Source organism: Patiria miniata, unplaced genomic scaffold (assembly GCF_015706575.1).
Source record: "Patiria miniata isolate m_02_andy unplaced genomic scaffold, ASM1570657v1 HiC_scaffold_6, whole genome shotgun sequence".
NCBI lineage: Eukaryota > Metazoa > Echinodermata > Asteroidea > Valvatida > Asterinidae > Patiria > Patiria miniata.
The window spans coordinates 1,609,260-1,637,080 of NW_024037073.1; the positions used below are offsets into that span (position 1 = coordinate 1,609,260).

The following is a 27,821-nucleotide window of genomic DNA, read 5'->3' on the forward strand; positions in this document are numbered from 1 at the left end:
CTCTCCAGTACTTAATCATGCCTTTAAGGAAGCAAGTTCATGCTTTGACAAAATTACATGTATTTGTTTCGGACATGATGACTTTAAGTTGATAACCCCCCCCCCCCAAAAAAAGCATCAAATTTCATTCCCAATGGGTATCAAATAACCTATGCTAACAAGCAGTGAAGCACATGGCCATTCATTCTTACGAACCCCCAATCCTTTCCCGCAAAATGAACGTACATGTATCTCGAAATGAAGTATTGACCCGCCAAATAGTAGCGCTAGATTGTGCCACCTGCTTCATTAATCACAAAGTATTGACCGGTTGTCTTTGCAGTTTCATTAACTCAGCTGTCGGCAAGACGATTGCTGGTCGTTGTCTAGACCCGTCTCATATAGCATTGATTTTTGCTGTGTCTACATTGCATTAGCTTCCTATACTCTTTATTCACCAGTCGATTTATCACAGGTTTGATTCTGATAAGCCGGTGTACAGGTTTTACTGTAAGCATGAGTTATTTTTCATTGGCGCATCTAATTTGTGTCAGTAATTAGATGGGAGATTCAGCAACCTTGGCCCTTGCATTTCTAATTAACTTTTTTTGCATCTACATGTACTTGTACAAGTAAAAAAAAAACTGTCGAATGCAAATATTTGGTAGACCTGTGAGGTACAGGTATCAACAATGATTTTAAAAAATATCGCTTGAACAACATGTAACACAAGGTTGATATAATCAGTGATTTTGCTGGTTGATGACATCTGCAGGTGAGAAGGTGGTGTGCTGCATCAAGTTATTGATGTAGGTTCATGGACAAATGGAGTACATTTGTAGTGTGAATAGTCCCCTAATGTGTAAAAGTGTGGCCCTCATTGCAAAAACAAAAATATTGTACAATAAGCTGTTCCTTTCTTTAAAGGGAAAATACAACATTTGCAAACATCAAAAAATAAAACTACCAAATCATTTTGAAATACCTTGCTGGACTGTTAGTGAATGACAGTGTAAAGCATCCTGTAAAATCATGGCACCTGGTATACTGTCATTTTCAAGAAAAGTGGTATTTTTGTATCAATTTCCAACGCTGGTCGGCCGACCAGCGTTGGAAAAAACTGGCTTTTTTCAAATACTGGCCCCAATTGACCATCGCACTTGTTTGCAATCGATTACACACCTATGAACGGATACAAGCCAGCTAGACTGGTTCCCTGACCTTACAATTCCCCAATGTATGTAAACTGCTCTGTTTCTTCTTATATGGAGTCAGGGAACCAGACTACAGGAAAATGATTGTTTTTCTTGGTTTTTATAGCATTTTCGAACCCAAAACCTCAAAAAAGTCAGTGTAATTGTATTTGCTACATATTTCCAACCCCCCAATTCCATCCATTTCTGAAAATTACAGCAAAAGCAAATGATGTATATTCCCTTTAAAGGCAGGATCATTTGCATATTTGTACTTTATTTCATGAAATGGACCGATTTAAGTCCTGTTACAGACATCGTTCCACTCAGTAACTGTTCAATGTTTTGTGTCCATTGGTGCTGGAAAAAATGCTGTGTATTTGCAACCGTCAAAGTGCAGCTCACGAAATCTGTCGCGCAAACTTCAAAGAACGACAGATTTGGGAGTGCCTAAGTGCCGGCTCGGTCATGGGAAAGTAATATGTGTACATAGCGGTACATATACCTAATGTACCCGAGTGACGAGACTGGATGAGCGTACCCATGAAGTCAGCAACTGGCTCACCGCAGTTTAACGGTTGTAGTATTTGAGAAACTGTTTTTCGCATTGATGGTTAGGTCCTTACCATCGTTAGTACTGACACAAAATTTCTCTTTGCTTGAGAATGACAGCATACCAGGCTCAAAGATTTCACAGGATGTTTTATACTGTTATTTACGTACAACCAAGTGGGCTATTTCATAATATTTTGGCAGTTTCATTTTTAATGTTTTAGTGTTTACAAATGATCCCATTTGCCTTTAACGTACATCAGTATGTTTTGGTATCATTTAGGGTCAGGAGTCAGGACACCGTTTGTATACTTATCAGAGTTGTGATGGGTTTAGCAGTTTTATCATACAGGTCTTACAGCATTTGAGACACATATTTTTGTAAACACAACGAATCCTGTTGTTATTTTAGAGTGTTTCACTCGTTTCATCTGTTGGTGAGAGATACAGTGAGATTGGGCAATTTCTATTGGTGCTAAGGATTGTATTGTATTGTTTTATTTTCCATTTGTCACAAATTAATATAATGCTAATGCAACAGTTCATTTACTACAACAATAACTAAACTTAATAGAATGCTAACTACATGTACAACACTTTGATCAATTAAACATAAATGGTGACTAAGGCCAAAAAAAAAGTCTCCGGTTTCTGGTATGGAGCTTGCCCAAAAAGGGGTGCGGCGACGCGGCTTTTTTTTTTTTTTTTACCTGATTTTTTTGCTTCAAATGTCGGCTGATGACTGCAAATGGTCCTCGACTAAACTTAGTGCAAATATATGGGAGTCCAGAGAGGCCACATAAAGCTTATTCTCGACCATAACCCAATCTAAAAACACGTTAAAATTGTGCAGCAGCAGGATTCCAGTCAAACCAGTGAGTTTGGCGGTTTTGAGACATCATCTTTCATTGAAAAAAAACTTTTTCATTTTGCCGACGCGCATGGCTACGGCGACGCGCGCGCATACCAGAAACCGGAGACTTTTTTTTTTTTGGCCTAAGGTGCTAAGGATGCATACATTTGTCAAACCATTGGTTTGGAAGTTCAACATGTCAAACAAACTTGATAGCACTTTTTTTAAATTTTCAATTTGTATGTTTTGTTCCGATCAAAACACTCCTTTTGTTCTTTTTGGGCGTCTTCAGCCCTCAAAAAAAAAAACCGGGATTTTATTTTGGTCACAAACAGAACCACCTTACCAGGAGACTGATATCCGGTCCATACATTATTAATACTGATTCAGGGGCAGGAACCAACCTCTACCCTGTAAGAATGGAATTATTGTCGGTCACGCAAGCAATTCAAAATTTGTAAAGTTAACTAAACATGGGCCAATATTTTTTGGCTGATGTCTCATTCAAAATCGAACAACGTTTGTATCGATTTCTTTTCAGGATGACACTCAAAAAGAGCATTGGGAATGCATCTTTAATACTGTTTTGCCAAACATTTTTCGTATATTGTTGATCGCCAGATGTACGTTGTAAGAATTAGTCCGCAAATTCAAAAACTGACTGAGTTCGCTTCTCTGTGTAAATAAATCTACGTCTGGTTCTGGCAAATGTTTATGAATGTCATGAACCCCTAATGGCTATTTTGTTATGAAATGTTTAAGAAAGTCCCTTTTTTGTAGGAAGTAGGAAGTAAGGATGTGAATTTTTTTTCATGTACAGAGAAAGTCTTTTGCAGAACAACAAGCTTTTGAGGAAGTAAAAATGTGTAATTGTTTTTACTGAATCAAAGATTTTCATGTTGCCATCACAGTGGAATAATCCATTTCATTACTAATATTTGTGAGCTTCAGTGAATGAACTGTCAGCCTTAAAGTCATCCATATCAATGTTTGAAATCTGATTTAACATCGTGCAGATTTCAAATGTTTTATGCTCAAGATACTCTCCTTGTTGTCCGGACTCGACTAGCCGGTTATAGGCCTAGAGACAGACCTTTTTCTAGCATTGCCCCTAACCTATGGACCTCACTTCCCGATTATCTCAGACAAGAACACTACATTACACACTTTAAGTGGCAACTCAAAACACATTTTACTTACTGGCCTTACCTCCCCAAAATTTATTTTCCTCTTCCATGTAGACCAGCGCCTTTGATAAAATGCGCCTTTTATTAGTTTTAACTGCTGTTTATTATTAATTTATTTATTAAGATATTTCATACATTTTTCGGTTCATATTGTCGCGTTCCAAATTTAGTCACGTGTTACAACCTTAGGTGTTCTAGAAGTGCTACTGGACAGTCTTTCACTCCGAAATTGTCTGCAACACTTCATACCTCGTTACTCAAGTGGCTTCATACTCATAATGCCGATCAAGGGTTACGGTTAATGGTGCCCAAGTGTCGTGCAAACATCCAAATGAGTGTGTGTGTAGAGTCGCCTGCACACGACAAATTATAACGGATCTTAGATACGCACACGTGCCACACTCATTAAGTCACACATTCACTCAGGTGGCTCGTTTCTTGTTCCTTTTTAGCCAATCTGCAAATTGGATACCAGCCCCTGACAGTTCAGGCACGCTTTGAGGAAACGTTTTGCAAACAGTGTCCAAGATTAACTCAAGCCAACTCAAAAATTTGATCTGACATTTATTCTAAGATGTGCTGATTATGTTGTACAATATATTACGCGCACCATTGCCATGAACCAAAGTATTAGGTACCTGTTCACCTTTTTGTCGGAAACGACACCATTTTGAACAACTTACAACGAGCAACATGGAATAATTCTTAGTAGTTTTGTGACAAACTGAAAGAATTTTTTTCTTAATTCTTAAATTTACAGTGAGCTAAAATATAAAAACAATTCATGTACCGGGTACAATTGCAAACTAATTTTAATTGTACATTTTTTTCAAGCTTATACGTTGTATAATGCATTCAGGAGACACCAAATAAATGGCATACCAGTATTAACCACAATTTTTTGCTTTGCACGCTTAGTGCAGTTTTTGACAGAGCCTTGTACCATACGTGTATCACGTGTATCACGGGTAAGAATAATAAACATCCAGCTCATCCAAACAGCCGAATCATATGAACCCGAAGCTGAACAAGTACTGCACAAAATTGCTGTGTAGAGCAGATGATAAGATACACTGACCCGTAGGCCATGATCTGCGCATATTCCTATCCAGTCATGTCACACAAGAATGCATGGATTTCTGAGTGACTTATAAATAAAACATGCTGATAAAATGTGAAATGTGTCCTGTCACAAGGAAATGAGCACTGAGAAGTTGGACATTGCCAATGTGCAGTACAGTGGGGCAAAGCCAAAATTTGAAGGGGTGGTCAATTTGTGTTGTTTTCAAGTCCTGTTCTACCTTTATAAGTCCTGTTCTACCTTTCCCCTTTTTTGGTTCTATCAAACATCTTTAAAACCTACTTTCATCCTGTTTAATTAGTTGACTGTTCAGTCACTGTCATACAACAGTGACATTTAAATGTCATTTTGGCAAAAGAAACAACAACATAGTTTTTTAACATCTTCAATTTTGTTGGTGGTCTATATTTCCGTAACTGAACTCAAAACCTCCAAATGTTATATATCATTAGACATGTTAGAAAGCTCTTGTTCTGCAGAATCTGGAAATAAAAACATCTCCATTCTTAAAATGTCTGACTTAATGCTCATTTTGTGGTGATGGATCACAAATCCTGTGAAATTGATTAATATTTTGTTTAAGAGATTAACAACAAAGTTATCTGCCAAAGATTCTTTTTAAGGTCAAAATTATATTTCCCGTCCAAATGATGCATCTTAAAGTAACCAGATTGAAACTCTGACAGGCAGTATGGTCCTGTTATTACATGTATCTTAAAATAATTGATAGCTTTTTGGCAGTTACTGAGTCAGTTACGTTAATTTCAGATAATGACCAACAGTATATCACAGGACTCGTTAGGCCCCAAAAAATAATACTTCTGCTTCCGGTTACCCAACCGACCCTATTTTTAGGCTGCGACCCTAAAAATGTTATCGGCAATTCCAGAAAAAAAAAATAATAATAATGATTGAATAAATAAAAATAAAAGCTTGTTGTCTTTTCTGTCTTCACAAAATACCTCTCAACGACCCATTTGCGTCAAAAAATGCTTGTATTTATTTGTTTTCTTACTTATATTCGCTACTTTTTTCAAAAGAAACCAAATTCGCTTTGCGATCTGTCATCATACCTCGCAATTCGATGTCACGGTGACTATAATCACGTGCGTAAACCTTGCTCAATGCAGTGATGACTGGTTCCCGCCCCGCCGCCAGGGGCCAATTTAGAAGACATGATGAAAGTGCGGTAACCAGTCTGTCATGGCTATGCGATTGCTAGCGCTAGCATGGCTATGCATGAGGCACGTGCACTGTCAGTGTCAACTGGTCGGATTCGACATCGTAAAAATGCCAAGAAAACACCGATGGAGAAAAAACATTTTTGCAAGTTAATTCACAGAATTGATCTATCTTGTCTGGGTATGTATTTGCCGTGTTCAAGAGTTCATTTTGAGATCGCACTACTCGTATTTGGAGTGATACATGCAGCGTGTTTCCCGAAATTTTCGACTGTAAAACGAGGTCTGTCGACCGCGGACCACACATGCACAGTGCATCACACACTTTGGAGTTGTGGCCAGCTTCCCGTCTTGACTAGCGTTGTGCATATGATGTGAACGGCCTCAATTTTCCATTATTTTTTTATGAATTATCGAACGTAAATATATGACAATAATTAAGGTAGGTTTTATTCACTTCATTTTGTGTATAGCTTTCGTAGTGCAATGGAAATAGTTCAGGCTAAAACCTCGCATATAATTGAATACCCCATTCAATCTGCATAAAAAAATTGGCAAAAAAATTTTGTTTTTTCGACCGACCGACCCTATTTTTGAAAGGCATGTAATCGGAAGCAGAACTATTTTTTTTTTGGCCTTAGCATCATCACCGCAGAGGTATTTTTGATGGTGATTTTCTTCAGTCTTAGTCATATCAGAAAAAAGTCACTTTTGTTCCTGCGTCAAAAAAACCCCAAGAAGTAGGGAAAAAAAGGAATTATTTATGAATCGCTTGAAAGCCCGCCGCAATTTTTCATTCCTAATTAACATTTTTTCCCCCAACACAATGATTCATCAATATTTCACATTTGTCCAATGAATGATTAAGATGTGTTCAAGGACCGTTATCATTAAATGCATTCAGTAAAAAATCTGACTACTTGTACATTGTTTAATGCTTGTTAACCTCAAACCAGAAAATTGATACAATTTTCAAAATTCACAGTTTCAAATGAATTCTTGCTTCTTGCTTCTTAAAGGGAAGATACAACATTTGCAAACATAAAAAAAGGAAATGATCAAATTCTCACGGAATACCTTACTGGATTGTCAGTGATGACAGTCTAAAGCATCCTGTATAATCATGGCTCCTGGTGTGCTGACATTTTCAAGAAAAATTATATTTTTCCAATGCTGGTTGGCCGACCAGCATTGGAAAAAAACTTCTTTTTTTTCAAAAACTGCTCCGTATTTTTCATATTTAGTTATTCCGCATTTCTTTGTAATTGATTACACACCTGTGAAGGGGTGCAAGCCTACTAGACTGATTCTCTGACCTTACAATTCCCAAAAGTCTATAAATTGCTCCGTTTCGTCTTAAGTGGGGTCAGGGAACCAGACTACAAGAACATGATTGGTTTTCTTGGTTTTTCCCAGCATCTACCGGTACCAGCCCAAAATGTGAAACAAGTCTTTGTACAATGTAACAATATTTGCTATGGTATAACATACCGGTACTAATCCTCCAAATCCATTTATTTCTGAAAATTGCAGCAAAAGCAAATGTTGTACATTCCCTTTAAGCAAACCCTACATGAAATGTATGTTACTTCTATCATGGAGGAAGGAATACAGAATTTTGGAATTGAAGCAAATTTTGTATGAAATTGCTTGCTTCTAACTTCAAACTCAAAGCATAACGTACTTGTATTTTAATTATTTTTTATACAAAATTCTGAGGCAAAATTTTAAAATTATTTGGTATTCCTGAGCCAATTTAGTTGAAATTCTTTGCATGACACAAATGGCACCATCTGGAATGGATACTTTCATATACATTGTACAATATCTACAGTATCAGTAAGTGATTTAGGGAATGGAATTTAATCAGCAGTACATCACCGATGCAGTCCCTTTGGACCGTTTGTCATCATTCAAGAAATTCCGTCGTCAATTCCTTTTTTTAAAGGTTTGCTTTTTACTGTTCAGTTAGTGTAATTCTACATGTGAAAAAAGTATGTGTTTTTAACCAGTTCGTGCCAGATGACGTGTGTACACGCAAAGGTTTTGCGGTATTCGGAATGGATGATGGATAAACATACAGGGAGCGAGGCCAGAAATATCTGTCAGCGACCCGCTCGCAGCGAGCGAGGCCGGAAATATGAGTGTGCTGCCCGAGGGTGATGGCTTCAACCCGCCTGGCTTGAGGTCGAGTGAAAATTAACCCCCCCGCCTCATTCCGTTCTTGTCAAAATATTCCCAGCGCGAACTGGTTAATTGAGTTACAAATGTTGCCTTAGATTTTACTATGGGAATTTTCCATTTTGCCTTTGAAGTTGACACTAAAATATTGAATGATCTTTTTTTTACTTGAATTTATTATCAAATTCCAATGTGTTCTGTTTAATATTTCTTTTCTGCACTTTATACTGGAAACTGATACAAAACTTAAACATGCAAATCGAAGTACACAAACGCAGAATGCTGGATACGTATAATAATAAATAATGGAATATGATAAAATATATTATTGCTTAATCGCATCAAAAAATGATGTGGCTATGTGGGTGAACTGAGTCTCGTAATTTTTACAGTGTACATGTACATTCAGCGGTATTCATTTCATTTTCACACTTGAAACCAGAAAGCATGCAGCACACCATGTTATTCTGAATTATTTTTTACTTTGTGTCCATTCGGTAAAAGGACATCTTGAGTATCATGTCAGTTTATTTTTGATTACAGGGAAAAAGTTATTGCAAGGTGCAAAGTTTGATTAATGAACATTAAAGGCGGGAATTTTTCAGAAGGCATTAGAACCTTTTTTTTAGTCAATCATCACAAATTCTAGTGAAATGTCATTTTAAGGGAGTAAAGTTCAAGGGAGATTTTTTTAATTTTTTTTTTAAATTGTCTGAAGACAATTATATTTTCCAATGACACAAATTATCATTTTCTACCTCATTTGGTACCCAATCATCCCTTAATTCAGAGAACTGTCCAAGGTCATTTCGTATTAATACATGTATGCAGTAAACAATACATGCAGTTTGTTTTCACTCAAAAACAGCTATCAAGCACATTCTAGAGTCGTTGACAATTCCAAATTGTGTTTATAAATTCTGTAGTAATTTTTTTTCACAAAAAAAACACGTTTCTTAGGACCATTTCCCTTACGACATTTGAAGCATTTTTTTTGGGGGGGGGCTGTTCTTATGGATGAAAAGGAATGTTGGATAATCTCAAATAGAAAGCTGAAATATTTTAACCATTTTCAATTTCGCTTTTAGAATGTGTAATTATGGCACTTAAGACATCAATCCTTTTCAAGACATTAAATCTCATTGGCCTGAGCGAGGAAAATTGTCCAAATTCTCTTTGTTTGGGACAAAATGTCTAAAGTTCATTCAGTACCGGTAGTTGGCGGAAATTCAGACCTGCTAATGAATCGTCACTATTGTGTAAATTTCAGACATCTCTAAAAAAGAAACAGAACCACCACAAAAATACAAAGAAACCATTTCAGACATTTTGAGGTTCGCCGCGAGTTTTCAGTCAACATTAATTCTGCCTGTGTGTTCTAGGTTAAAAAAAAATATGATTGTGGCATTTCATTATGTCCAAGTACTTTTTGTGTCAAATTTCACCTGGGTTTCAGAACCTGGGCTTCCATTTAAACAGTACAGTAGGAAAAACCATTAGTGTACTGAAAATGTATTTTGTTTTTGTTTTTTGGTAAACATGTTTTTTTTGTGCTGGCTTGCCTCCACTGGTGACTTCTACGTACACGTTCTCTGTATCGACTGTATAAGCATAATGTATGAGTGTTGTGTGCTTACCTGACGAGTAGCCGTAATGATTTAATGATGAGAAAGGGGGGATTGTGTAGGAGATGGCAACGTGTATCATATTGTTGGACTAATTTGATAATGTATCGGGTGGTGTTTTCTTGTATGTGAATAAGCAAGTTGGCAGTCACAAAATCTACCTTTGTGATGTAGTTATATTGACTTTAAAAGCAAATGAACTATGCCATTTACATGGAGTGGCTGTTTTTTTGGTGCGTGTTTTTTTTTATTTCCAAATTGCACATTAGTGGTGTGCACCATTTGTTATACATTGTTAAAACCATTACATGAAGTTTGCAGGCTGACGTTAATTACATTTTTGATTAATTTGCGTGTCCTGCTAATTATCGTTAAAATGTGACCTATTGTTTTGTTCTGGCTTTGTCTGTTTAGTCCGTTGTACATGTTTATGTAACCAAGGAGAGATGTGGTGCGTCAGAGCAGACCCATCTAACCCTGGCTTCTTCTGAAAAAGCTTACAAATATGAGAGAAAAAAATAAGTGAACTTTAGAAAGAAGTTCTTCCATTCATTGTTTTTTTTCCTCATGAATTATGCCAGCTGTTTTGTAATATTTTTTTTACAATTGTAAAATGTCCAGTGGCTTTCTGTTCAAATGTTCATGTATGTGTTTGAAGATATCCTCAATTCTGTTTCAACCATTCATTGTGGACATCTATTATGATTGATGTTCAATATGGGCAAGCTTTTTCAGGGTGTGTCCCATATGTTCTTACTAAGAACATACATACACGTAAAAAAAACAGCCAAACCCCATATTGCATGTATTGCATTATTATTAAGCATCTGTAGACATGCACGTGAATAGCAGATGCAATTCAGTTTCTCTGGAGAACGAATAAAATCCAGGATTCCTAGTGGAGAAAAGGATGGAGTAAAGAAGGGCAGTACTATCATGTTCCCTTGTGAATAGCAGAGCAGGTGTATGCATAATGCATGGTTACATGTATATACTGCAATATGGTGGGCGGTTGCCTGCTGTATTAAAGTCTGGCTTCGAAGCAGTAACGCTGTACAGTTCCGTATGTTGGGAAGTCGTTTTCAAAATGCGGTCAAAGCTCAACAAAATGAGTCGCAAGTTTGCTGAACTACATTTCGTGAAAATGAGTGAAACTGCTGCAAACTGCTTTCTGACTGGATTGACCTGATAAAATACAAATCAAAAAAATTTGATGGCTGGTACATGTACCGATAGTTTAGATGATCCCAACAGAGCTACATGTCAAGAATTGAATGAAATAACATTAGTGAAGGGGGCGAAAAAAATGCCAATTTCTACCCCTCAGCCAAGAGGCTTATTGTTTGTTTTTTTACTATCATTAGTTTGTAACAAGTGTTGCATTTGAACAGTCAACATTTTCTCCAAGATGAAACATCCAGATGCAGATGCAGCAGATGTCAAGAGTGATTTAAAATATCAAAATGGAGGATGCTGCCCTTGCTGGCAGTTTATGGTCTTTCAAATGCACATATGTAAAACCATGAAAAGTAATGTCCTTCAAACTCATTTTAGACACTTACAGGGGATGAGAAACAAACATTAAAAGAACTTGATTACCGGTACAATAGACTATGAAGAAACTAATATGGCTATGGTCCCAAATTACCATGCCAGCATGTTACCATGGTAACATATCAATGACTTGCTGGCAAAATTAGTGAGTTAATTACCCCAAAGTAACACGTAGTAGACTTTCATTGCCGTTCTGTAGCCGTGAGCAGTGAACTGTGTAAAAGAAGAAAGCATTTCCAAATTTTCCATATTTGGATGATTATACCGCTGTATTATCATGACAAAATGTTTAGTATAGGCCTAACTAGTAAGAAGCCAGTATTGTGTCTGGCGAATGGATGGCTATGATTGGCTGTGTATACTTGGGTTTCCACCAATCCTAGCCTGGCACGGTTGGTTAATGATTGGCCAAGGTATGCTGCTATTGGCTGGTCCCCAGTGACATCATGTCGGTGATATCTTCTTTGCCTAGGCTTATTACACAAACTGCAACATCTTGCTTGTGGGCAGCAGATGTTCAGTAGAATTTCAACTTCGTAGAAATACCGGTAGTGGCATAGTAGATTAAAACGTGACCGTTTTCTTTGCTTAATAGCAGGTTAAAACATTAGAACTTTGGAAGATAGTATTTGACTTCCTTTTTCCCCCCAATCCAACGAGTTGTCAGCAATTGACTGAACATTGCATGTGTAGTGACCATCTGTGAACTTCCAGAATATTGATCAAGATCATTTTAATTTGGCATCTCAAATTGACTCGCGCTCCGCCACCATTTCTCCCAGGAACCAGCCCAGTGGGAGGCAGGACGTTTGATTGGATATCTGCGGACAAGGCCTTCAGAATTGTATTGAGTGATATGCAGCCCATCACACTCGTCATTAAACCAACGAGCGTGTAAAACGTGCCATCACTCATCAGGGGTTGATGCGATCACTGTATCTGCGGAGGGGAATATAAAACATCACCGGCGACGGTGAAAGAGACGTACACTTGAATGGGTTTCAAGTCGGTGTATGGACATCGATCGACTGATGCTATTGGAACACAGCAAAAGGAAATCTCTCACCGAAATCTCTCAAGTTGCGAATTGGACACCAGAAGATGCGTTGTAGAACCCACAAGCTGATTTTAAAGTTGGAATTGGAAGCTCTGGAATAATTAGGATTATATTAAAAATGGACTTTACAAATTTGGGATCCAATTTTGGATGGAACTCTCAAATTTTGATGTAAACTGATGCATAGTGTATACATTTACAATCTGAACATCTGTGAAGACAGAAATAGCAAGCAATGACTTGATTTCGCTATGAGCCTGATCACACAACAAAATGTTGCTTAGGTAAGTAAGACTTCAGTATTCTAACAGATAATTTGCAGGATATTATGTCTTTGGTCAGGTCAATCCAGGCAGTAAGCAGTTTGCAGCAGTTGTATTCATTTTTCTTGGAGGCATTTTGCAAGCAAAATGGCTCTGCAATCATTTTTTAGTATACATGTACAGGAACAACTGCATGCAGCACCTACATGTAACATTGTCTATCCCACTGTACATGGCCTATCCCAATGTCTGTCCCGTATGCATAAAGTGAGTTATATAACCGACATACAGATCCTTGTCATTTGATTGGTGGAACTCACATCACGTGGCATTCGTTATTGCTCCCATTCATGCTGCGGCTCAAAAAGTACTATCCGCCCATGGGGAATGGGAAATACTATTCAACAGTTAGGATCATGACGCGGTATTTGTGTGCAAATGCATGCTGGTGTGCGCGTTCAGCGTTGTGCGTATTGTTCCAAAGAGCCAGCGCTACAGCGTTGGGTTCAAACATTTTCGTGAAAGGGTGGTTTGGAAGAGAGAAATACATTTCCCTCCAGTTTTGTATTGAAAAAAAAGTTCAAATATATCAAATGACAAGGATCTATATATGTAAGTTATATAAAACAAATATTGAGTGGCTTTAAATTGTGAAATGGGAGGAATATTATCGCTCGGTAAAATCTGGACTTTTCCAGTTCACTCGGCTACGCCTCGTGCAATGGAAAAGTCCAGATTTTACCTTGCGATAATATTCCTCCCATTCCACGCTGAGCCACTCAATATTTGTATACTTAAAGGTATAGTCCATCATTTGTAATTTGTGCATTTTGTTCGTTTGAAGCAACGAAAGTGCTCAATATCTGAAGAAGGATGCTGAACAACCAATCTGATGAAGTTTCAGTTTAGCTTCAGCTGCATTTTTCGAGAAAAACCACATTCTAGGATCTGGATTTCAAATCAAAAGTGGCTGAATCATGTTTTGAATCGGGCCTGAATCCAGCATCTGAGACACGTTCTCACTAGCCGATTGCAGGATACGCGATGTTGCGTACTGATCCGACGAATTATAGCAACTGCGCGCGCGTGTGCGTCGTGCCAATGCTTGCGCGCGCTTCGCGCGCGCCAACAAAACAACTACTGATTTGAATTTCCTACGGTGCTTGAACAGAAGCACTGGTGCTTGAACAGAAGCACTGTTAGAAAGGCCTTCTTTCGTTGATTTCTTCAAAATGACAGCTTGCCAGAACGAACAATTTCACAGGGAGTTAAGATCCCTTACTATCTTTCAACCAAGTATGTTTTTCAACAATAATTACGCCAGTTACTTTTTGGATAGCTGCAAATGATGGACTCTGGCTTTAACTAAAAGCAACATAAAAATCCTCGATGTGAATAAAGATAAAGTAAAATAAACGTGTACTCACATTATGAAAGACAAATTGCCATTATGGAAAAATGCAGGTCTGTCAAATGAATTATTGGCTTTCAGATTTTACGACCATATTGACGGTCAATTTGGTAGTCAAGTAGGCAAGGTTTGTAAAAGATAACGAAATGAGAATGTCGAAGAAAATACAATGATTATCTTTTTTAATGTAAAAATACAATGATTTTATCTTTTTAATGTAAATTTTGGGTATTTCGTAAATTTAGATCTTTGTACTTGACCTCTTGAGAACCTTTCAAATTGTTTGTATCATCTTAACCTAAAACAGCTGTTGTTAGGTAACAGAATGGACTGGGGACTTGTAAATAAAAATGTTGCCAAATCAAGAGTATAGTTTTTACGCAGCTGTTGTCAAAATAACTCTGTGAAGAAAGAAGATTTCATAAATTTATTTTCACAGAGATGACATGTCTGAAATGCACACTAGTGGTTGTCCAATTCGGACATCATACCGGTACATGTATACCAATGAATTGGCACTTCTGTACCAAGTTTAGATATATTTTTGTGAAGGGATTTTAGACAATTTGAGGTTCATTGTGTGAAAGCCATACATATGCCAATTATCCTATTGACACACTTCTTAGTCACATTTTCTGCATTGGAACCCGATCTCCAGTGTAGCATGAAATACTAGTCATTTGATGATTAGAGTATGTAAATTTGTAATTTTTTATTCCACAATAATAGCAAACCATAAGTTGTTTGCATGCATACATAGCTTGAACGTAGTACACTTGAAGTACATGCACTGAACCTGTGTACGTGTTCTACATAACCTCCAAGGACCGACACATAAAGGGAGAACAACAGATCCTTTCAGTCCTCTGGTGTTGGGTCTTTTGATGAAAATGGTCCTCTATCATACGGTTATAAATGTGCTTAGTCTATGGGAGATTGTCATATTACAGGGACAAAGGGAAACACAAAGCATTGTCCTCAAGAGTATAGTAAAACATGAGTGTGTTAAGCCCGCAGGAACGGGGGGTGCTGTGGGCGCTGCAGCACCCCCAACTTTTTGGATTGGGATGCTGGAATATGCTTCAGCACCCCCTACTCCCGGGCAAAAATGTGTTCCAGCCAGCAGTGTTCTACGACGATGAAATTGCGCCACTACGCTAAACATTATGCTTGTTCTACAACTATCTCCTTCGTTTTGTTCGTTTCTAGTTTTGCCGAGGCCAAGCGCGGCGCTTCGAAAGTCTAGCACAAACACTGTAACTGAATATCAAGAGGAGGTATTTTCTAAATCTTCAGACAGTGCAGAATCGATATTTCTCTCAAGGTATCTAAAATCATGACATGTCTGTGATATTTCCGCCATGAAAGCCCAAACTTTGACAGGAAAGCAATAACCTCGGCCATGACAATGGTGGCAAAGTTGTTTATGCTTGCCAGGATTGTTTTCATTCGATCTTTCAATAGGGGCAAATGCTCATACCTTTCCCTGAAGGTTTTTCTTTCCATTTAAAAGTTTCATTGACGTTGCTAGCATTCTGTGCTCAAACATTAACAAATAGCAAGGTTCACACACATCCCCAACCTAATAGGAGTGGGAGGGCCGGCTTTCATTGAAACTAGTCATGCTTTATGCCAATTCCAGTGTAATTTCGTTTTAATAAAAAAGCTATTCATGTTTTTCCCTCTGCAAGGTTTTCCTCATAAAAACTCAGTAGACCAATAAATCCTTGCCTAGCCCCAAACTTGCCATCTACCGATCATAAACATAAAGATGCATTTGGTCTTTTAGTCTTTTATATTTGCCATTCCCTGTAACAAACAAATAACACTGCAAATATATCGAGAGCTACATCATTTGATGAGTTAGAACTATGTGAATATTTTTATGAAAAGAAATTCATCCGCTTCCAGTGGAACCATTTGTTTTAACTTGAACCAAAAAACATCCTTTCAGGTTTTATACGTTTCAGTATACTTCAGTATATTTCATCACAGTGCATCCAGAATCCAACATTTTCCGGGGCCTTAAAGCGGCCCCTGGCCCACGCCGTAAGGACTCGGAAAATAAAACAAAACATTCACGAAGGAATTTACTAAATGTAAGAAAGCAGCCTTGCAACAATAATATTTACATGCGATGTACTGATACAATTCTTTTTCCAGAATTAAATGGAACCAAAAATGGAGATAAAACTACAGGGTTCTCCACTTTTTAGTACAGTAAACGTTTTAAGAGCAACAGTATATTCTAAACAAAATAATGAAATAAATTGTCTTTATAATCTCAAAAAACTTTTGCTAAAAAGTCCAATGAAGTGGCCAGGAATCGCCTCAGATTGCACCACAGAGCATCCATATTCCAAATTAAGCCACGACGTATAAGGGCTTTGCGCTCCGCTTTGGCATTGATTTTGTCCGTCCTTTAGAAATTCCAGCACCCCCTGGCAAAAGTTTGTTCCAGCGGCAGTGCTGTGTGTTCAATCTCAGAATTTGTCAGATCCCAGTGTCAAGATTCCCAGACTGGATTGGATTCATGTTGTTGCTAGCATCCTCTACCGCTGCAATGCTTGACTGCACTTTAGCATTGACCAGCTGCATGCATTTAATCCCAAATCCTAGTAACTGTGTGCTCTCTCTCTCTCTCATTTCCATTCACAGCATTAAATTGAGACGATGATGTTCCATGTAGCGTCAGTCACCCCCGCCCCTTCACCAACACCCATCTCGGCACACCATCGGTGACACCGAATCCCACTCTCATCTCCTTTGCCCCTACTCCTTCTCCCTATCATGAAGACCACCGTCAAGCTAGGCCTGACCATCTCCGCCCTCTGGCTGGCTAGTCTCGTCTTCCTGAGCGGCACGCTGTTCCCCCAGGGGGAGCAGGGGGCGGGGACGGGGGCAGAGTCCAAGGGCGGGGCCGCCTTGGAGCTGAGTCACTTGTCCAAGGAGTTGCATCGTATGAGGAGGCAGAATGATGAGCTACGCAAACAGGCGCAACAACTCAGGTACGTGCGTGGAGTTGGTAGTTGATAGTTGGTAACTTCCAGCCGAATGCAGAAGTTCATCTTATTGGCAAAATCATGTAGATTGTTTCAAACGAACAAAGTACAGTATGTGCGTCATTCTATGAATTTGGGGTCCACTTTTTGTCCTGTACCTGTTACATCTGACATATATGATTTTATAATTCTGATGCACTCCTTAATGCAGTCGTCCTCCAAGAGTGATCATGATTAGCAAATTACTTACCCAACAAATAAGAACAAGGATTTGAAGTCATTCTTACTGATACTTGCATGGCAAATTACAAAGTACCACGGTAACAGGGACAGGCAAAATGTCACACTTTGGAATATTATAGAATGAGCAATGTGTGGAATTTCACTTTCTTTCTCCAAAAAGTAACCACTGAATAGAACTCCAACAGGTTGAATGTATTATTTTAAATAATAAGTGGTGTTTGAGGAATAGGTTAAAAACACATGAAATACCGATGATCCTGTTGACGTAACAAACAAATGCACTTTTTCTTACTTTCTTCAAGTTTAAATGAAAAGAAATAACTCATTTGAACAAAATTGAGCCTGATGTTATGACTCTGCTAACCACAGACTGTTGGGTTGTTGATCTTCTGTGCTGACAGTGCTAGCACAGAAATGCTTAACCAGAGAATCCTGAGAGAATGAATGTATACATGTGCACAAACTAAATTTCCTTGCCAACCCCTGTAATATGCTAATTGTTGCAGACTTTTCTGAGAGCAAAGCAATGAAATCGGGTACTTCTGATAAATTAGAGAACACTATTCAAGACAACATTGCCAGCAGCTAAGCAAGTCGTAATATATGACCCATCATCACAGAACGAGCATAGAGTCTGACTTTTTAAGAATTGAGACCTTTTTTTTCTGGATTCTGCATATCAAGAGCTTCCTAATGGTATATATTTGGGGGTTCTGAGTTCAATAATGGAAATATTATAAATTGCAGGGCTGCCAACTGTCACGCATTGAGCGTGAGACTCACGCATTTTAGGTTGTCCTCACACTCACACGCACTGGGGATTTCTCGCGCTTAAAAAAATAAATAAATAAATAAATAAAACTCGAAAATGATGTTTAAATGATGATCTTTTGCTAAAAAAATTGGTTAAAGCTATAGTCCATCATTTGTAATTAGTGCCTTTTGTTCGTTTGAAGCAACAAAAGTGTTCAAAATCTAATGACGGATACTGAACAACTTACTTGATGAAGTTTCAGCTCAGCTTCAGCTTTATATTCCGAGAAAAACAGCATTCTAGGATCTCAATTTCAAATCAAAAGTTGCTAAATCATGTTTCGAATTGTTTTGAATTGCAGCTTTACGCGATGTCGCGCACTGATCCGACGAATTATAGCAACCGCGCGCGCCTGTGCGTCGTTCCAATGCTTGTGCGCGCTGCGCCGAATAACAAAATGAACTACTAATTTAAATTTTCCTACGGTGCTTCTTAAGACGCACCGTTGGAAATGCCTTCTTTCGTTGATTTCTTCAAAATGAGAGCTTGCCAGAAAGGATAATTTCACAGGGAGTTTAGTCCCCTTACTATCTTTCAACCAGTATGCTTTTCAACAATAATTACGCCAGTTACTTTTTTGGATAGCTGCAAATGATGGACTTGGGCTTTAAAGTGGTCAGAAATTGTCTCAGATCGCACCACAGAGCGTCTAGAATGCAAATTTGGCTTTGTGCTCGCATTAGCATGAATTCTTCTGATCAAGCTCCATCGCCAAATTCTCACTCTCGGCTCTTACTCAAAGTTGGCAGCCCTGAAATTGAAGTTGTGAAAGTAAGTTTTGAGAAAATGGCATTTAAAAATCCTGCCGTTTTATTGCAGTAAAAGAACAGTCAACTAATAAATGGATGAAAATAAGAAAATAAGATGTTTGATAGAGAGTTCAATAGGGAATGTACATGTAGAACAGGACTTACAGGGCCAGGTTTATCTGAAAACTAAAAATATACCACCCTTCAAATTTTGGCTTTGCCTATTGTACTGTAAAATGGCAATTTCTGACTTAATGCTCATTTCTTGATGACAGGTCACATATTAGCATTTGATTTGTAGTAATTCTCTTCTTTTTGTTTTTGGCCGTAGGGACCTGGTTGACTTCAGAGCCACAGAGGTTGAAGACAACCCAGCAATTATCTTACAAGACAAACTTGCCAAAGCTAATAACCTACTCCACGGGCTGAATAAAGAAGGCATACAACAAGACAACTATCCAGGGGGTAAGCCATTATTAATCTTACAAGGAGGGGGGGGGGCTGTAAATTCTTCTGATATCATTGCCTTGAAAATCGGCTTCATGGCTAAGCCGTGATACGCAAATAGATGGACTTCTTGTTAGCATATTTTCACACCAGTTTCACGAAAAATGTTAAGTTTTCAACATGAGGTATTGACAAATATTTTGTTTACTATTGACTGTGTGAATAATAACATGCACACAGGTCACTCACAGACAGAAGTGCAGAATATTTATATGATCATAATTTTGAAAAATTAAGTCCGATTGAGCTAAAACTTTCTATTATAATTGGCATGAATGCCTATGTGGCATACCACATTTTATAAAAATCGGTCAGTTTCCAAGATTGGAACTCCCCAAACTCCCCCCTCCGCTGTAAAATGCCCTCCCCCAACCCCCCCCCCCCCACAAAAAACATATTTAAAGTAGATTCGGTTTTAATATCTGTTTATTCCGTTGGCATGAATCACCCATCGTATTCCATTACCTGTCAGTATATGCGATTTCTACATGTAGATCAAAATTGTTCAGCCAACGCTTACAAGCGCAGTGGTTTAATGGCACTTGTTAGCAGGTGGTGTGGCATTAGGGATCAGCTCATGAAACAGGGCTGTGCATTGCTGAACTTTCTCAGTTATAACTTGATCAATTTTTCAATATTAAAATGTTTATCAGGTTTGGCGTGCTCCGGGGTAAAGTGGTCACCGATCGAGATTTGCAAACTCCTGCAGTTGTCAAAAAGTGACAGAGATCTTATTTAAGTTATATAAAGAAGAGTTATGGGAATGGCTGATATTTGACAGATTTTAAAGATGAAATTTGAGCTAATATTCCCCATGGAAGCTCTCCAATCATGCACAAAAGTGCTTTCAACAAAAATGTGGCATTTGACAAACAATAAAACTGCGCAGCTTATATGATCCAAATATATCCTCGACTGAGACCTCCTAGTTTCTCACAGATCTTGGAAAACACTTCGCATACAGTGGGTGTAATACTATAAGGGTGAAAGGCACATCCTTTATTATTGGGGGAACAAATGTGAATAAATTGAATTTTGTTTGTTGTAAATAATTTGATAGAAATACAATGTAGCTAATTGGTTGGTTATTGTGAATTGCATTTGATGTCAGATTTGTTTAGGTTGTCTTCCTTAATCAGAGTCCCATATATACTTCTGCATTGTAATGAAAGTTGACAGGAAACATTCTGTTTTGATTGAGTTGTCTATAAATAGACATCGGGATCACTACAAATGACCTACACGTACATATACATTACAATGGTTACAAATCATACAAGAACTTGTGAAAAAAAAGTCTTTCTCCAACTTCCATGTGTATGCTTAAATAGGTTTCAATTTCCCAGAGAAAAAAGTGAATATTAATTTTTCGTACCCCTTTTTACACTAAATGTTTTTCATTTCTGGGAAAAAAGTGAATCTTATTAATACGTGTACCTCTTTTTCATTCATATAGGCCTGTTTATTTATGTAAAGATACATACATGTACATGTATATCATAAATGCTTGTGCGTAAATGAAACTTTTTTGATTGAATTTGAAATACATGTACATGTAGTTTTAAAACTAATGTCGAAAATACAAATGATCGGCACCTGTAAGTCTGACCCATGTTTCCACATTAAGGTTATTCACAATTTCAGCCTTCCCCAGAGAAGATGTGATTAACAGTTTGCCCAGACTAAATTGACAGCCGTGAGTGTTGTTTGAATAGCCCCCAGTTCTCCCTATTTGTTCCTCAATCCAATCATGATACATCATTATAACCGAGCCGTCCAAACTAGACTGAATTATGGGGGATAGCTCAATCATTCTGACAAATTTACTCGCTCTGTCCGCCTCTATCGGTATTCATCAGTCCCACGAACCAGAAGACGGCCTCATTTCAAGCCTGAAAATTACTAATTATCTCTAGTCATCAAGGCTTTGAATATAAATTGGACCGCTGGACTGAGTCTACTTATTTTATCTTCGGTCTATTGCTTTCTATGGCCGAACTAGCTCAGGTGATATTTAATAGAGATGTTTCGCTATCAAGTGCTTAATTTGTTAAGAAGACAATGACTGTATTCCTGTGTAAACGTGTTTACTTTGAGTCATCTAAATGCTGACTTGCTGACTCCAAAGGAAGCATGTTGCGATCATATGAAAAGAGTGCAACATTCAAGTTTGAGCAAGTTTGCTGTCGGTTACTTGCAGTAATGTTCAGTTAAATAGGCCTATATATTTGTAAGTAATTGTATGTTAAGGGATATGAGACATCATGAAACATTGCCCAACATTGAAACTTTCCTTCCAAACATTTTGCTGTGTTAGTTGCATAACATAGTTATGACAATCGCGAAAAAATAACCATATTATGTCCAAATATTTCTGAAATCTCTCTCTCTCTAGGACAGGTGAATCTGAAATGCCATAATAATTAGTGTACATTCCCTCCTGTTGTTTGATCACTCACAGACAGTCAAGCTTTCTTCCACTTCCCCCGCCAAACATTTGTCTACAGACAAGTAAAAATCAGTCAGACCACATTCTTATAATTACTCGTTACTGTGACTAGTCAAATTCCATCAACAGACAAAAGAGGTAACTGGTAGGTACAGCCTTCCTCCATGGTACAGCTGACATATTTGACGATGTTTTCACGAAGTGACAAACCCTGCAAAATCGATTATTTTTCGATTTTGAGTTTTGTTGGCCAATTGATTGCACTTGACAAAAAGAAGAATTTGACCAAGTTTCAAAGCGAAATATTGATTACTTTTGTAATTATCCTAAACAAACATTTGACAGAAAGCCTGAAATCCATGTTTTTCTGTTTTCACGAAGTGACAAAAACTTACCTCATTAGCAGGGCCAGAGGAATAATACATTTCTCTACACACACATTAGGATGGGAGTGGACGCGCGCGCCGCGAACAATGTCGATAAAAAACAGACACACGCGCGCTGCAGTGACGTAAGACGCGCAAATGTAACAATATCTTAGAACGTTTGATTATTTTACGAAGTGACGAAGAGTGAGTACAACTTAATGGGACAAAATAATAGAAGCCTCTGCGTTTTGCTGTTTTCACGAAGTGAAGAATATCTTTATTAATGAATTACAGTTTAATTAAGAGAGACTTCGAATAAACAACTTTGAATTAGCAAAGAACAAAGCATACGTTACTTGACAATGTAAAAAATTCCCAAATCTATAACTACAAACTAGTCGAAAATGTGTTCTGAATAAAGGATTAACTCCAAATGCGATTATCTCGGAATGACCTTTTTGCATGATATTGGGGTTTTTGTCACTTCGTGAAAACACTGTCGTCTATCACCTCCAGTCAAAACATGGCTATATCACAGTTAAAACAGTCACTTGATTGATTTTTACTGCTGTGATGGCGAAGCTGAATTTGTCAGCCCTCTAAGAGAGGGAGGCTTTAATGAATTTCAGACCTTTCCCCCTAAAAGAGATTTCAGACAATTTAGGTTTCATGTACATGATGTGGAAGTCTTTTTTTTTTTTTTTTTTTTTTTTTACTACATATTCAGAGGCAGAATTTAACTGTGCACAATGAAGCACTAGCATCTCTCTCCTCTCTTCAAATTATGCCGACCTCTTCAAGTTGCCACTGTCTTACAGTCATGGAGAGCAAACATTGGTTTTTGATGGAGATCAATGCAAACATTAGGGTCTGAGGGTGCAAGAACAAACAATGAATAAATGCATCCCAATTTTCCTGAAGCAGTCATAAAGACCATGTCTATCATGTGGTTTAACGTAAGAGCTAGTTTTTTCTTCAAAATTACGGCCAACTTGTCTTTCTGACAAAATAATTTACCCACTTTGACTTCACATCATGGCTCTCATAATAAGCCTAAATCAAATGAGGCAAGCGGGGCCCAAATATTGATCTTCCGATAACTGAGAAATCGACAATATTGAATGAGGGTCAAGTTGGCAGAGTGGCACCTACGGTACGTGTATGCATCACCTTCTGACCAGGTTTGAAGCTCATGCTGACTAATGTGGCTTTATTTTAGGGATGTGCCGAATATACCCAATATTCAATATCGACCAAATATCCGAATATCCTGTGTGTTTTAAATTCAAATATTTGAAGAAGAAAAAAATTAAAGCAGTCTTGATGTTATTTTCAAAGGTAGAGTAATCATTTGTTACCGGTATTATACAAATAATGAATGTTTGTGAGTGCAATGGTAAGAATAATTTCATGAGGTGACAGATGAAGCCGAGTGGAATGGAACATTTCATCTGTCGCCGAATGAAATTATTCTTTCCATTGCACGAACGTGAAACATTCATTATTTGTTTTATATAACACCCGAATAAATCCTTGTCATCTTATTGGTTGACTTTTAATAGCCAATTTATTCCGGTTAAAAACTGTTTAAAAGTTGGACAATAAGTTTATCATATTTTATCAATGCAAACTGTTCAATAGGTTGAGAACAATCATATTCAATTTATCTCGATTTAAAACAGCGCCACTACCAGCAGCAGCATTGCAGCAGTGACACCGTGCAATGGAAGTTCTATTCACCGTGCAATAGAACTTCCATTGCATTGTGCGCTGCGCGCCACGCGCGTGCCGTGCGTTGGTACGAATAATTCAATGGCATGTGATCAACAATCCACCAATCAGATGACGGGGATTTATTCAGGTGTTGTATAATTGTGTATACATGTATTTGTTTCATTTGAAGCAACAGAAGTGTTCAAAATCTAAAGACGGGTGCTTAACAGCTAACCTGATGAAGTTTAAGCTCTGCCAATGCTGAATGTTCCGAGAAAACAGTATTCTAGGATCTTGATTTCAGCTCAAAAGACATATTTTGAATTGTGCCTGAAATCAGCATCCGGAACATGTTCTCATTTAGCCGAATGCAGCTATCACGCACTGAACAATCGAATAACAGTGACCGTGGGCACATGGTCCACCTCCACAGACTTCACGGACTTTGTGTGTGTGTGTACAAAAGGCACGAGGGATTAGCGTGTTTAGACGTCACCTGGTGGCGAGTCGAGGCAATCTTGACGTTTTAACCCGTCAGCCGTGTCTGTGTATAAAAACAGCCAGTGTGTGTAATCACGTCCTCTGAACTGGTTAACAGACTAATTAAAGCCAGAGTCCATCATTTGCAGCTATCCAAAAAGTAACTGGCATAATTACTGTTGAAAAACATACTTGGTTGAAAGATAGTAAGGGGACTAAACTCCCTGTGAAATTACTCTTTCTGGCAAGCTTTCATTTTGAAGAAATCAACAAAAGTCAAAAGAAGGCCTGTTCAACAATGCTTCTTAAGAAGCACTGTAGGAAATTCAAATTAGTTGTTCGTTTTGTTATTCAGCGAAGCGTGCGCAAGCATTGAATTCAGATCCAATTCAAAACATGATTCAGCAAATTTTGATTTGAAATCGAGATCCTATAATGTTGTTTTTCTCGAAATATACAGCTAAAGCTGAGCTGAAACTTCACAAGGTTAGTTGTTCAGCACCCTTCTTTAGATCTTGAGCACTGACGAACAAAATGAACAAAATGCACAAATTACAAATGATGGACTATACCTTTAACAATCAACTACATGTAAGTGAAAACTGAATAATCAGTGGTAGTCTGTCTCCTACAGATGCAGCAGCAGCAGCGCAGGTCTCCTGCAGCGTCAGTGGCAGCAGCAATGGCCTGAGCTCCCAAGAGGAGAAGCTCCGTCGTCGCATTCACAACGGCGTGGTGGAGATCTGGTACTACCTCAAGGCTGAACTCAAGAAGATTAAAATGATGAGTACCAGTGAGAAAGTCAAAGAGAAGGTGGATCAGGTGCTAGAGGATGCTGGTCACCAACAAAGGTGAGCAGATTTTTTTGTAAAAGGAATTTTGACAAACGCACGGCCAAAACCACTCAAGGCGGTGACAATGACATACTGTCTACTGCATATTGGTCAATCCATAAAGTTGGGGTCCATTTTTTCCCCCTGTCCCTGTGACCCTGTTACATCTGATTTTGTAAATTCTTTAAAGGTATAGTCCATCATTTGTAATTTGTACATTTTGTTTGTTTGAAGCAACAAAAGTGCTCAATATCTGAAGAAGGATGCTGAACAACCAATCTGATAAAGTTTCAGCTCAGCTTCAGCTGCATTTTTCGAGAAAAACAACATTCTAGGATCTCAATTTCAAATCGAAAGTTGCTAAATCATGTTTTGAATTGGGCCTGAATCCAGCGTCCGAGACACGTTCTCACTGAGCCGATTGCAGCTACGCGATGTCGTGCACTGATCCGACGAATTATAGCAATTGCGTGTGCGTCGTGCCAATGCTTGCGTGCGCTTTGCCGAATAACAAAACGAACTATTAATTTGAATTTCCTACGGTGCTTCTTAAGACGCATTGTTGGAAAGGCCTTCTTTCGTTGATTTCTTCAACATTCATGACAGCTTACCAAAAAGAATGATTTCACAGGGGGTTTAGTCCCCTTACAATCTTTCCACCAAGTATGTTTTTCAACAATAATTACGTCAGTTACTTTTTGGATAGCTGCAAATGATGGACTCTGGCTTTAATGCCTTCTATCTTCAAGAGTGATGTTGTTAAGCAAAGTTCTGGCAAACAAATTAAAAAAAATACTTTGAAGTCAGTTTTAATGATTCTTGTATGGTAAATTATACAGGTCAGATGTAATAGGGACACAAAAATGTGACAATTTTGGACCCCATGTGCTATTCACGTCTATGAAAAACAAACAACACGCAGTCAGTTTAAAGTGTAACTTTTATCACGAACAGATATTTTTCTGTAAGGTAGTAGTCAGTGGATTAACCCTAACTCCCTAGCGTGATTTACTAGGAACCATACCCATCCTGGAAATTCCAATGGGAAACTGCACACACATATTTCTGACTTTGATTTTGGAGGTGTGCCAACCCATTGTAAAAGTCTGTCAGTAATAGGGGTACTTGTACCCATCCTGACAGATTCCAACAAAATTGGCAAATTCCAATGGGAAACTGAACATATTGCTGATTTTGATTCTGGAGGTGTGCCAACCCAATGTAAAAGACTGTCAGTTTAGGGGTACTGTACCCATCCTGATGGATCCCAACAAAACATGACTTTGGGGTTTGATGGGTTGAGTTCTGTTAAGTACATCAAAAGATTGCAATAAATATTTTGCATCTAATTGATACGGATTAACAGAATTTTGCAAAAATTCACATTTTTGTTTGTTAAAAATGTATCCACTGGCTGTATTTCACAAAAACTTCAAATATCATTATTTGGGACAAATGTCTAAAACTTACACAATGATTTTCAAATTTCAGACCCACAATTAAAAGAGCTCTCATGATCATTTCAGAATTGTCTTTCTAAACAATAGATTATATATATTTGCGAAATCTTTAATCAAGCCCCAAATTTCATGCATGTTTTCAAAAATGGAATAATTCAAAGCAATAACAGTCGATTTGAAAAAAAAATGACTAGAAATAAAAAAATTAAATTGCATTTGTTTACATCACAGACAATATTCAAAGATTACAATTATTTAAATAATCTGAGCTAAAATTATACTGAGACACCCCTTCATCTTAAAAAGCTGAACAACTAAAAAGTTAAAACAAAATTTACGTGCCAGCGGCCCGACCACGTTGTAGCCGCGTCCTTCGCAATTCAGCATACCAGCTGCGAGTAAGGATGATTAGCCTCCCAAATTATTATTATTATTATTATTATTATTAAAATTTCAGCATTTTCAAATCATATTCCTAAAAAAATATTACAATTTTGTGACATTTCATATTATTATAAATGCAGATGTAGAAATTGTGTTTTATATGTGTCACTTTTTTGGGCCTTCTTGTTGTGAAAACAGTATGTGCTCTCCCAGAACGCTTCCTGTCACAAGAGATGCTAATTTGCTAGAAAAACCTCATTAGCGCACCGAGCAACACATGAACACTGGCTTTCTCTAACAAAAGACGTCAGGAAATTACGATCAGCCGCCAAAAAAAACCCCTATATGCTCCAGATAATAGACTCTTAATTAATATTTAAAACAGGAAAAAAAAAGCTATAGCTCAAGCAGATGGCGATGTAAGCCTGTGCATGTTTGCCTCGTGGGGATCGTGGATATCGCCGGTGGTTTAATTGGATCACAGCTCATCTCGCTGTATACCTACTGAGCTCTTCCAGCTCAATTATGTCCATGTCACTAAGCCCGAACCGCTCCGGGCCAAAGAATATTGATTTTTTTTTTTACCCGCCCGTGTTTTATATTTATGACTGGCTTGCCTTGTTGGAGAGGAAGTGGTATTCTCGTTGCCTGAAATGGAAGGACGGAAATAAATAGCGAAGACATTCTTGCGCGAATAATGCA

At 37.9% G+C, this 27,821-nt stretch overlaps 1 protein-coding gene across 3 annotated transcripts in view; it reads left to right on the forward strand.

Annotated features, from left to right (window-relative positions):
• LOC119743059 (alpha-(1,6)-fucosyltransferase-like) overlaps positions 1–27,821 on the forward strand; it is a 52,056-nt gene that overhangs the window by 3,484 nt on the left and 20,751 nt on the right. The window contains exons 1-4 of one of the 3 annotated variants that reach the window (XM_038219399.1): positions 11,881–12,727; positions 16,776–17,125; positions 19,257–19,390; positions 25,077–25,293. In XM_038219399.1, coding sequence (XP_038075327.1) covers positions 16,908–17,125; positions 19,257–19,390; positions 25,077–25,293 — 569 coding nt within the window. In that variant the 5' untranslated portion in view covers positions 11,881–12,727; positions 16,776–16,907. Of the gene's footprint in view, positions 1–11,880; positions 12,728–15,397; positions 15,442–16,775; positions 17,126–19,256; positions 19,391–25,076; positions 25,294–27,821 lie in introns of those variants that run through there. The other 2 variants (XM_038219400.1, XM_038219397.1) reach the window with 2 other exon arrangements.